The sequence below is a fragment of the Phytophthora cinnamomi genome, assembly GCF_018691715.1.
Source record: "Phytophthora cinnamomi strain GKB4 chromosome Unknown Contig17, whole genome shotgun sequence".
In the NCBI taxonomy this organism is placed as follows: Eukaryota; Oomycota; class Peronosporomycetes; order Peronosporales; family Peronosporaceae; genus Phytophthora; species Phytophthora cinnamomi.
In genome coordinates this window covers 838,176-851,170 of record NW_027150950.1, presented here as the reverse complement: position 1 = coordinate 851,170, position 12,995 = coordinate 838,176, and the positions used below count along the sequence as shown (strand labels likewise).

The 12,995-nt window shown below is 53.5% G+C and overlaps 1 protein-coding gene across 1 annotated transcript; it reads right to left on the bottom strand.

The window, feature by feature from the left end:
* Positions 1 to 12,691, bottom strand: IUM83_04709 (HECT E3 ubiquitin ligase; the record flags this gene model as incomplete). The annotated part of the gene is made up of 3 exons (XM_067928806.1): positions 1 to 103; positions 192 to 2,355; positions 11,587 to 12,691. The coding sequence occupies 3 exons, from the start codon at positions 12,689 to 12,691 to the stop codon at positions 1 to 3; spliced, it is 3,372 nt and encodes a 1,123-aa protein (XP_067796305.1).
* Positions 12,692 to 12,995: the final 304 nt, after the last annotated feature.

The window sequence follows — 12,995 nt, the reverse complement described above, 5'->3', positions numbered from 1 at the left end:
TTAACCGAACCCGAAGCCTTCCGAGCCCTCGCGGATCGCAAGCAGCAGACATTGCTTCAACTTCTCCTCACTCTCGTACTCAGGAAGATCCAGCTGGTTGAAACTGTACACAGAACACGCCCTATTAGCCATTCCAGTTCCTCACCATAAGGCAATACAAGAAAGATATGACTTACCATGTATGTGCGGACGGAAGCGCACTGTTGTTGCCGAATGCCTTGTGAATGTTGAACTTCTGTGTGCCACGCATGCCTTCCAGCGCCTTGAAGCCCTCAAGAGGAACCTTCGAGGTACCAGTTACAAACTGCAAGAAGAGCGCCCGCTCCTCGTGTGTAAAAGAGTAAAGCACGTTCCAGAACCAGCGGATAACCGAGTCCGTGGGCTTGTAGTTGGCGTACTCCGTGTTAGCCTTCAGGTCGTCAATGTCGATTTCGGGCATGCCTGAGATGAGCAACTCCAGCTCATTCTCGTTAAAGATAGCGATCAGTTCAGGTGGCACCAACTGGTGGAAACCCTTGAGGAAAGCATCAATTTGTTGTCGAATGCCAGTCGCCATTCGATGATGAGTCACGAGCTTCACATATTCCATCTTGTTCTCGTCCGTCACGGTGACATTCCTGCCGTTAGGGATCAAATCCACAACCTCCACCTTGCCAAAGTTCGACTGCTCAGCCGAAAAGGTTAGATCCAGCCCAAGATCCACAATCGAGTTGTCTAGGATTGAATGGAGGTTGCGGTAATACTCTGGGTCGATAGCTTCCATGTCATGGTACGAAATCGGCAACTGCAAAATATGCTTATAGAATGACCTCGTGAAATGGGCGTCTAGAAGTTGACCGTCCGCCACCGCCTTGCCCAGTACCTTCCCAACGAACTCGAAGTAGCTCAAGTGGTCTTTGTTCACGTACGACAATGGGTTCGGTTGGAAAGTCGGAGAATCAGCGGCCGATGTGAATAACACGTAGTTAGGGTTGAACATTTCACGTGCCAGAATCATATACCACTCTCTCGTCACTCCACCAGCATCAATGCCCTCTTCGCCCGTGAAGGATATGTGTAGTTTTCTCCGCAATTCGGCCCCGCTACGCATGCGCAGCGCGTAATAGGAATCCTCAAATATATGCTCACGGCGTACCGGGATACGCACCGAAGAACTTCCTCCTCCATGATTCCGCAACGCTGATTGTCGGAGCCTCTTCATCGCGCTGTGGAAGTACGTGCGCTTGTTGTCGAAAGCCAGGTAAGCCCGGCAACGAGGAATCTTGATCAAGGCAGCCAAAGACGTATCCAACAGCGACGGTTTTTCGCGGACAAGTAGGTTGAGAAGCACGCGGTTGGACTCCACAAAGTTCGCCAGTCTCATGGTCTCACTGGCCTCAGACATTGACGACAACGCCGATGAGCTACGTTTTAATGCACTCTTCGGCGATGCCTTTTGCTCCTCAGTTCCCATTAGTGCCGTAGCATCAGCACCATCAAATCCGCCCACGCGTAATGCAGCGACAACCGCTTCCTCGCGCTCGCTTGAGTCCGGTACTCGTAGGGACATCGACGCTGCATCGCGAGCATTGACAACGAAGAAAGCTTCGACCATGGGGAGGAATCGCGCCAAAAGCGCCGCCATTGCACACGATGCACCTGCACTTTTACCTTCGATCACTGTGCCTTCTGCATCGTCGGATACTGCAGCTCCCTGGGATTCAGAGCTGGTAGCCGGAGACGCTTGCGAAGCTGCGGCAGCTGAAGCGGCTGATGCACCGCTATCTTGATCATCGAGACCACCCTTAGCGCGCGCTTCAGTAAGGGACACGCTCAAAGCATCCCATAGTGGGTCAAGGCCGATGGTTTGACAGCATTCTGTAAATTCTGCCGTGTTTTCACATACATCCGACAGCGAGTGTAGTAACCGGAGTAGTTTTAGCTCATCCTGAGCTGACGGCAAGACCGCCGATGACTCGTATGCAGTAATCTCAGCTGGCACACTGTCTCCCTTATATTGCTCAACACGGGCCAGCATACTTGCATACCGAACAACCGCGCGGATCACAAGCTCACGGTTGCCACGCACATGGTTTAGGAGCTTCAGTACTGCAAGCGTACGCTCCTGCATTTGAGCCGTGCACAGGTCCATCGCAAGCACCGCCACGATCTCACCCATGCGTGCCTCATCTAACTCCACCGCCGGAACAGCCACCCATTCATCACTCGGTTCAGGAGTTGATGCTTCACTTTCACCCTCCTTCTTCTCCTCATCGTTACTAGGCTTGTGAAGCCGCTCCAGCGGTGATAATATCAGTTCAAGCAGCTCGAGCAGCGCATCCAAGTTCGTCCCGTTGCGATACACCACCGGAAGTGCTAGTAAATCAATGAGTACAGCAACGCCACATTCACTGGAGGCTGGCTCCATCTTTACAGAGCCACTCTTGCCACTACCTTGATGGCGCATACCATGTGGTTGCAGCATTTCCACGGTAAAACGAGGGTTATACTTTGCTAGCGACACAAGAACATGGAGCATACGGTTCACCACTTCAGCGGGTACAGCTGATCCCATGATGGATCGATTTCCATCGATACCACATCCGTACATCGAGGTCGGTGGAAACTGAATTTTACCGCTACCGTCATCATCATCGTCCCTTTCGTCACCAGGAACCAAAGGTTCGGCAAGCGGCAGTGAAATGACGCGTAGTAAGTTGCGCCGAACGCTGCAGCGTGTCAATGGATATAGACAAATATTGGCAAGCAACCGCTGGAACACACGATTTTGGATGACAGACTGTGTCGTGAAAAGTAGCCGCAGCAAACCGCGCACGCATCGATCGTCAAATATACGCTCGCGGGCATCTTCTTCTTCGTCTTTTTCCACACGCAGAAGACCCTTGTGCGCTCTTGAACTGCCGGCTCCTTGCCGATACTCACGACGACTGCTGCGGCGCCCTCCACCGACTTCATCGTACATACGAGAACGCCGACGGCCACTACCTCTCTCAGGGCTGTGAGAAGTCAACATTCGTCGGAGAGTTGGTCGGTTGAATAATTCATCCATGTCACCCTCACCACCCCCACCTCCACGTTCTTGTGTGCCACGATCACGCTCGCGGTAAGTGGAGCGAAAAGCTGCTCGCTCACGCAGCACCATTGCCTCCGCTCGAACTTGAGACGGCAAAGTTTGTAAGAATGCGTCATCGCACGTCACCAAAATTTCTTCGCGCAGCTCCGGTGCTAATGATGCCACAAAGGATGCATTATCCATTTCTTGCGCTCGTGATGTGTCCGCCGTCTCCGCGCGGGCAGCAGCCTCGCGCTCACGCCGTTCATTTTCTAATACTTCGGCGCGGATATCTGGAGGCAACGCTTCTAGCGTCTCACGATCAAAACTCGAATTTGCCATGTCAAGGTCCATCTGTGACATACTTTCCGATCCACCATCCCCACCACCACCTGCCGTAGCGGTATCGCTGCGGGCACTCGTCGACTCAGCGACAGTAGGTGCGTTCTGTGCGATGATCTCTGCTTGCATGTCCGGAGGTAACGACGCGAATACTTCAGCATCCATACCTTCAGGACACTGATACACTTGTTGTCCCTCATGCTGATCAAGTAAGTCGTCCGATAACTCTTGCGCAGTAGCAACCTCAACCGACGCTGATTGCGTCTGTGTTGGCGGTAAATCCTCGGATTTCGATTCTTCCTCGACTATCCTAGACTGATTTGCAGTGTCACTGGCTGAAGTTGACTGCGCAGACGTCGTCCCGAAACCAGATAAATCAAGAGTGAAGTTCATCATGGAATTTGACGTAGCAGATGTAGATGTTGAGGATGCCTCAGCAGGTAAAGAAATCGGTGCAGGAGGTGGTGGCGTGGGATCCAAGCTACTGATAGTTGCAGGACTACTTGCTGCACGCGGAGAAACACTTGTCACCTCTTGTCTCTCGGGTGGAGTTTCCGTTTCAGCGTCGACAATATCAACATCTACATCCGACTCAGGCGGTGATCGCAGTAAAGACGACTCTCCAAGGGTACTGGTAAGCTCCGAAACAGAAGCGGCATCCGTAGCTGCATCGTGCCTCTCCATCCGATCGTTGCTCTCCGAAGTATTCGTCTGAACATCGTTCTCCCTAGCAACGTCAACGGCCCTAGACTCACTAGCAGTGTGCTCTCCACTTCGAGGAGTTCCCACGGCACTATGTTCTTCCATAATATCGTCAACATCGTCTCGTTGCTGAGACGATGCCTCTCTATCACGCGTTCCAGAGGATACAGGTGGCTCATCATCATCTGCACATATACGAGTAATCTGTTGCTCCAATCTTGAGGCCACTGACCGAACATCCACGTCACGACCTACTCCACTAGAGCCCCACATTGCTGAGTTAGACGCGGAACCACCAATCACGTCACCGGCTCGACTGCCGAGTCCACGAGATAAATCAACGCCAACAAACACGTCACCGAAAATGTCCCTATCTCCCCGACGTAAACTGAGGCGCTGGTGTCGAGAAGGCAAAGAGCTTGGAATGTCCAAGGAAAACTCACTGAGAAGGTTGGACACAGCAGACAAACGATTGATACGGCTTGGAGGTCGCCCACGGGTGCCTCCGCCTCCACGCTGCAGCAAATCACGCCCAATGGCCAAGCGTGATCGACTCCCCCCTAGTGGTAGCTGTGTCTGAACTTGATCAGTTAGCTCTTGCAACTCTCTTAAGAGTGAGGAATGGCGAGGTAGTGAGAAGCGGCCCTGGTTGCGCAACACTCCGTTAGAATCTAGTAAAATCGCGTCGCCACGTCCACTTGTGCGTAGCAACGGATGCGTTGTGGCATTTGCAGTAAATTGATCCGCGGTATTGCCACCAGAGCGGCCCAGTTGGCGGTCACGTCGTGAGCGATCACCTCGAGCACCTCCATCAAATGATTCAAAAAGGAAATCGTCATCCAGCATATCTGGTAGTTCCTCGATGTACTGCAGAAGTGAATTTGAAAACACGCCGCCAGCACCTGCTCCGTATCGGCTTTGCGAACTCAGCGAGTGCCCAAAGCTACTTCCACTCTCAACGCGACCTCTCCGCATCGTAAGCTCCGCTTGATTTTCACCCTCCACCTCATCATCTTCTATGTCGCCAAACGTCAGCACGAGAGTTTGACCAGTTGAGGAGGAACTAGATCCGCTGCCACCGCCATTATACAAACCAAGGGCATCACGCATAGATTCGACAAGTCTATCTTCTGAGGTTCTAGCTTGATGACCCACATCGCTGGCCCCGTTACCAGACCTGACATTTCGAGCAGCAGCCAGGCGCGCACGGCGGCGTTGTTCTTCAGAGAAAAAGGCCTCGTCATCGAGCATGTTTAAGTAGGAGAATTCCTCTTCATCGACCTCATCTAAGGCATCCAGGATCGAAAGCTCCGAGTCCAAAGATCCCCAAAGACGGTTTGAAGTAGTGCGACGACTAGTTCCATGACCACCCGAACGCCGAGACATGTGAAGGTGTTGGTGCTCCTCAAATTCATCCTCTTCCTCGTCATCATCATCATCATCGTCGTCGTCGTCGTCGTCATCCTCATCCTCATCGTCGTCATCTTCATCCTCTTCGTCCTCTTCACCTTCACCTTCATCGGTCGAGTGCTCTGATACACTGCTACGATCGCTATGGTCATCACTGTGATCATCATCGTCATCGTCTTCATGCATGTCGTGGTCATCCATTCCAGAAAGAGGGGATCGCATCGAGACGTCGTCGTCATCTTCTTCACGCAGTGGATAAAACCCAGGCCCGGCGCTGTTAGGCGAGTCTCGAGTCTCAGTATCCACCTCCATCACATCACCCTGGTCAGCTGAGGCTCTAGATGATCTCGTTTCGCGATTGCTTTCAAAAGAAGTCGATGCACCTGCTGATGTTATCGGAGTGGTAGGCGGCGCCTCCGCATCTGGATTGCTTGGACTGGCCTCGGAAGACTCTACGCTTCCCGAGTGATTTCGTTTCTTCAGCAAACGTCGAACTCGATGTGTTACGAACGACCGTGTAAGTGTGGAGAGCGGGCGAAGCAACATCGTGCATGTAACATGCGCCAATGGATGCGTCAAATCAATTTTGCGAAGAGCTTCAGCAAGTAGTGTCACGAAAGAGTGCTTGCCTTTTAGACCTCCTCCCAATACCACCTTGTCCCACGCAAATCCCTTAGAGGAACCCTTCGGCCATAAGATACTCATGATCAGGCCTGACCAAGCGTGCAGCGAACTCAACGCATGTTCATCCCGCACACTCAAATCATCGCGCGCACTCACAAGGTTGCCGCCTTGGGGCCACTGCTGCAGCAAGCGCACAAGCTCCAAAATGATACATTTCGAGCCTTCTCCAGAATGACTGCCGATGCTCACCAGTAGTCTGTGTGCGTTATGAACTCGCAGCCGTGTACGGCTGTCAACGAATGTTTTCACATCCGACAGCAATTGATCCGAGTCGCCGCCACCAAGTCTGCTGTTTCCATAAAATCCGTCTTCCTTCAATGACTTGCGGGATGAGGCAAACTGGCAAAGTTCTCGTGAAGGCAAAAAGTCGCACAGCACCAAACGAATGAAGCTTCCACGCTCACCATGTGCACCAGGCTCATCCTTCGCCTTGGCAAGAACGGTTGCACAAGCGGGGAAGTAGGTGATCAGATGAACCAGCAACTGCAGGTACACCCCTACACACAATCCCGCAGCAATCGACCCACTCTCGTTTCCAGGTGTATGGAGTACCTCCTCCTGCTTCTTCGCACATTTTTCCTCTTCCCACAATTTGTTAATGCGACCGATAATCTTGTGTACGATCACATGAGCATGGTGCTTGTGATCTTTTGGTAGTTTATGCGGGGCCTTCGAGACATTCGTCCCGCTTTCTTGAGCTGAACTTGACTGATCAAGGGGTTGCCCTGATGACGAGACATCGGCGCCGTCAGTTTTTTTCGGAATGGGCATGATGTACGTTCGACCCGATTCAGTCTTCTTAACCCGTACAGAGTTCTGTAGGGCCTTGAGAAACACTGCTTCGTTACGTGCTGCGAATGGAGCAACCTCCGTAAGCAATGCACGCGGTGTGATGCGCATCTGGCTTGGGGCACCAAATCGAGTCGATAATTTGCTTATCGCGCGTCGAATTTTGTCTTCCATTATATGCTCCAAAACCTCGGGCGACTCGAGCGACTGCGAGAGTAACGTGCTAGTCAGTTCTTGATATCCAACAAAGAAAAGGCCCTCCGGGACATCCAGTACAGCATCGAGGCCACCATGCGCAGAAAAAAAAGACGCCAGGTCGTACTTGAGCGTCAAGCGCGACAATAGTTGCCAAATCGCGTGTGCTAACGTCTTGTTATCAGTGAGCATCGACGCTGGAGATGGTACCGCCATTGATGCTTGCTTGAGTAGTTGCAGGCAGGTACTAACAAGTTGCTGTTCGAACGCACTGTCCATCGCTAAGTTCAAAACACCACCCTCTTCTGTGTGTCTACCTTCCTCTGGTTCGCCACTATTTTTTGCCTCACTACCCAAATGGGTGTCGTCAACAGATAATGTGGGTGACGTTGACGACTGTTTCGACGCCGTTCCTGCTACTGCTGCGTCGAGAACCAAAAGGATAGGCGTACATGAGGGCTTTAGACTGCCGTCTTTGTTTGTTCCAGCGCTTGACACAAATGCAACGAGTTTGTCGATGCATGATGGTGACTGAAGCTGCATCACAGCCCATGCGTCAGAATTCAATTGAAGCACAAGTGCCAGCAAATGCGCCATCATGGTTAAATACTCATCCCCGCCTTCTTCGTCTCCGTTGAAATAATCCAAAACAGCAGCATTCAGGCGCTGAACCACCAAATCACGGTCTTCGTCTGAGCGGGAGCATAGGAAGCTAAAGTATTCTGCGATCGCCTTTACCAAATTTTGACTCGGATAGAAGTTGTTCGAGGCACCAGCGTGTGTAGTGTCCGTTGCCTGCTGTTTCGCAGCCTCCCGTCTTTCTTTGCCAGCTTGCACGCATAAGATTTGGAAGCACACCGATTCGAAACTATCGCGCAGTGAAATGTAAAGCGCTTGCAAGTGTTCTTCAAATTTTTTCTCCTCCGCAACTTCTTTTTCTCGATCAGCTTCGACAGCGGCACCGTCCTCGTCATTTGCCTCACCATGTTGCTCTTCTTCACCCTCACCCTCGTCCTCAGGATGGCCTAGTATCCACTCCATGGCCAGTTCTACGTTGTTTACTTGGATCTGCCGGAGTGCGCGCTCCACCCGCGACTGCTGAAACCCCATCGATACGAGGCTATCGACAATTTCAGTATCAGGCACAAAAGATTGACGCCGGCTACTTCCTGCAGGGCCTGACGAACTTGACCCACGTGTACTACCAAAGAGTGCTCGTCGAAGCGACAGGGCTTCGTTGTAAAGCTCAGTGCTAGAATTTCGTTCACGATTGCCTCGACTAAATCCCAGCCCTTGGCGGCGACCAGCGCCACCCAATTCACCTTCGCCATCCGAGCCTGCCGCTTCGTCATCATTATCCATACGGTTTTTTAGGATCGTAACGGCAATAGGCATTACCTCAGCAAGACACGAATCTACAGGAGAAGATGCGAACTTCGGGTGTTTCCAAATAGATAGCAGTGCACGCACGCACATGCCATGCAATTGCGCAGTTAATTTGCGAGGTTCAAAAGGTTCATCTCCTTCTCCCGCTTCGTCACTTGTCAGCAATGCTGCCGTTAATGGGGATGCAGATAAACCTTCCAGGTTGGACAATTTACGCAATACGCTCGCGGCAATGTGAAATGACGTTAATGCCATTTGAGAGGGTCGAACTCCGTCGTTTGTCCCACTATCAGCGGGTTTGTCCCGCTCTCCTTCAAGGCACACCGCAAAGAAACGCTCGATGATATTCATGACCACGTCCATAAGATTTGAGGCCGTGATTTGGGCACCGGCGCACGTAGCAATCGTTTTACCCGACTTAGCAGCATCGCTTTCACCTTCGGAGGCCCTGTCTTGAATCATAGGCACATCCTCAATCGATGCAGGGGGAATTCGTAAAGACTCAGGTCTTTCAGATGGCGTTTGCATCTCCGGAACATCGCACAGTGGTTTCATGAGCTCCACAAGTAGTAACGTATTGGCCTGTTTTTTCTTTCCTTCGAAAAGCACAACGGAAATTGTTTCCAACAGAAACGTGAGGTAATACTGCTGCACAAACGTGTCGATCTGTGTTGCACGAGTCACCGACACGACATACAGCAAATGACCTTCCAAAATTTGCGTGACTGTCCGTGCAAGTTTCCGTGCGTGCGGTGCTAAAGGAACCACGATATCATCTCCTCGCCGGTGTTGCATAGGAGCCGACAAGAAAACTTTGCTGTATGCAGCTAAAAGTCCGCGCATGCTTAATGAAAAGCGTAGGAGTAGCAGTGATCCCATCTTCCACAGGCCAGTTCCCCGAGGCTTCTTGCTAAACTCAGGTTCAGTAGAATGCAGGTTCCCGTCTTCAGTCCCAGAAGTCATTTCCATGCTGGTATCTGCTTCATCGCCTGCAATCTTGACTTCTTGAGACTCTTTACACCTTTCCTTACGCTTCTTCTGATGAAGGGCTGCCAAACTTGCGCGTTCGAACTGCACCGAGCGGTCTACACGAAACAATCGCGCCATGGCCTGCTGCGTGGAAATAGTTGTGAAATCCGTGAACCACCGCCGACTCTGCATGTGAGTGTGTGCCGTTTCCAGGGTCCAAATCAACACCGAAGCCAGCCATTCTAGCACAGCCAACACCCGAAGATACTCGCCTACAACCATAACTTTATCACTAGACGTATTGGCAACGCTGCTTTGCTTGTGGGCAGTAATCAGCTTTGCCAAATCAATGTCAGGAAGCGAACTCAACACTCCTTCTGCACCCTCACCGCTCTCGCTTAGATACCACGGCAATCCAACCTTCGCACGGGCACGTTGAAGGTTATCCATTTGAGAGCTCAATTCTTTCACCATGGCTGCTAGAAGATTCGTCGGCTGCTGTGATGCGTACGAACGAAGCGCCAGTGTTATCGACTGTACAGCTGGATTGTGAGCCAAGGTACTCTCCGGTGACCCATTCCTCGTGGCCTTTGTGCTTGGTAGAGCACCATCCAGAAAGGTGGAAGTACTTGGGAGGATCAACTGATATAACGCTAGCAGCAGACGAATGCCTCCAAGGTCGGCAAAATACGCTGCATGCTCAGATTTGGAGAGCAACGGTTCCAGTAAATCCGCCACGTGCGTTGTCATCCGTATCAAAATCCTGTGGGTCTTGTCTCCAATGACATGCTGGGTAGAGCTCTGTTTCGATTCTTCGCCAAACCGAATAACCTTCTTCAGCGCATGTACTGCAGCTTGAATCGCTGCGTTTTGGAAGCTCGGCACATGCCGCATAAGCTCGAAAATGCCAGCACCAACGGCAGCAGCTGTATCTCCTTGGAAGCAGTAATCTTTGGCTTCATCTTCTGTGTATTGAGGAAGCGCGAAAACGTCTAGTAGGTGCATGAGTGGCTCGTACTTTGCCACCTTCTCCGCATGCGTTGTAGTAAGACACAACGCATTAAGCACGGTTGGAACAGCTGTGAGCAGCTCGCTCGATGGAGGCAACAGGATTCGGGATGGATACAATTCGGCAATATCCCACCGCGTTAATGTTTTCAAGAACGCGTCTGCCAAACCCGCAGCATGCACATGATTCACACTGCTCGGGTCATTGTTGATAATGTCAGAAACCACAACAGCTGCCTGGGCGAATACGACGGGCCCAAACACGTCCACATTGGACAGTAGCTGTAGTAGCACCTTGTTGAGTGCACTGCCCTCGCGAATGGCGCGGCTTGTCGCCCCTGCGCTCATTACGCCTTGTGAATGAAATGACATAGATAATGAAGCCAAGATAGCTAGCAGCAGCACCGTCTTCGTTTCGGGAACTATTGAACTTGTGGGGCTTGCTTTGGGGGCAACAATACTGGTGGATTCAAGCTTGAGCCTATCCACAAGTATACCGACTCCATTCAAGTCGCGGTAGAGCGCAGCTGCGGCTGAATGACTGCTCACTGTGATTTCGAGTGCTTGCACACACTGCGTTGTCACGGCCATGTGAAAAGTGCTTACTGAGGGTAGCGTAAGCACATGCAGAAGAGCGGGTACAATGCCGTTTTCCGTAAGGACCGCAGCACCGGATTGGACAGCTACCACGGTGGTCAGCAATCCCAATACAGCTTCCACCCAGCACAGCTTTGCCTCAAAAACGTTTCCGCTGCTAACACTTCGAAATGGAGGCACACCAACCACCTCTGCCTCTTGCGGGGATAACAAATCTGTTGTAGCCTGTACAAACGCGACTGCCAAGCTCATATCCATATCTGAATCCGCTGCTTCCGACGATACCGCGGTGGGTGATGGAGACCCTGATGTAGCTGTAGAGCTCAGAGCCGACACGTCGCCAAGCTCAGCCATGCAAAATCGCACAAGAGACGGGAAGACACCGTGCGGCGTCCCCTTTACAACACCCAAAGCCTGCAGCACATTCGATTGGCGTCCTAGTACGCCCATACCACCCGCTCGCCCAACTCGATCATTCACTAACGCGGTGAGTACAAGTAGCGCCGTGATTCGCACACGCACCGGCACGCGCTCGATGCTCTCGACGCGAATAAGCTCCACAATCCCTCGCGTCAGTTCCGGGTGCTGTTCCACGTAGTTCGTCACATCCCACGCGTCACTGAACAGCGAAAACAGCGCGAGCAGCGCGTGCAGGCGCTCCACCACCAAATTCTCGCGTGCCAGCGCGCTGCGCGCAGCGTAGCACGCGCGCACCTGTGTGAACAGCTTGAAGTGCAGTCTCTTGGGGATGTTGCCCTGCTCGATCAACCGCTCGCAGGCGGTCGCGGCCGCGCAGGCCGCGTCCGCAGGCGACGTGCTGGCCCCCACCACCTCTTCATAGGGCGGGATGGCCACACTCACCACTCTGGCCGTCGTCTCCTCGTCTCCTTCCTGCTCCTCTGAGCTGTAAAACTGAAACTCCACACTCCTCGCCGCGTCGGCGCTCGTCGCGTTCAGGTAGTCCACCACCTCCAGGCTGTTCTTGGGCGCTCCGTGTCCTTGCGCGACCGTCAGCAGCCGTCGTCTGAGCAGGTTGTTCCTGCCCGCCGCAGGGTCCACGAAGCTCGTGGGGTCGGCGGCGTAGCGATGCACCTGCGGGGGCAGCGCCAGCATGGCGACGACCTTGGTGGCCTCGGCCACGACGCGCTCGTTGCGCGCGGCCAGCAGCGCCAGCACGGGCTCTGCAGAGGGGTACACGGCCTTGTTGGCCGCGTTCTCCAGCAGGAAGGCCGAGAACTTCAAGATCTCGAACACCAGCTCGGCCAGCTCCTGCTCCGTCTGCGCCGCCACGGGCTCCTGCGGCGGCTCCAGCGGCGCCTCCACCAGCAGCAGGCGCGGGCACTGCTGCAGCGCCGCCAGCAGCAGCCGGTGCAGCTTCAGCAGCACGGCGCGCCAGTTGGCCAGGTCCGCCTGCGCCTCCAGCGGCCAGCCCTGCACGCACGCCAGCAGCGGCGCCACGCGCGCGTCCGCCGCCTGCAGCAGCACGTCCATCAGCCTCTTCTCCTTGTCGCTGGGCGGCGCGCGCGGCGCGTGGGCGCCGACGCTGGCCGCCTGCATCTTCTCTCCCTTCTCGCGGTTCTTCCTCGGGCTCTAGCGCCTCTGCGGGCGCGGCCGAGGGCTCGTCACACGCGCCGGACGACGGGCCACGCGCTGAGCCTGCTGTCTCGCCTGTCTGGGCGCGCGGGGGGCCTAGCGAGCCGAGGGAAGCGAGCGGCCGGGGACGCGGTCTTCCTGCGCACTCGCGGGTTTTCCTTCTGGTTTCCTGGGGGAGGAATCTTACGGATGGAGGGCGGGGATTGGCTGATAAGAATGAGAGTTTTGACCAATGAGAGGGAAGATACATTCTTGAAGTGCGCGTTAG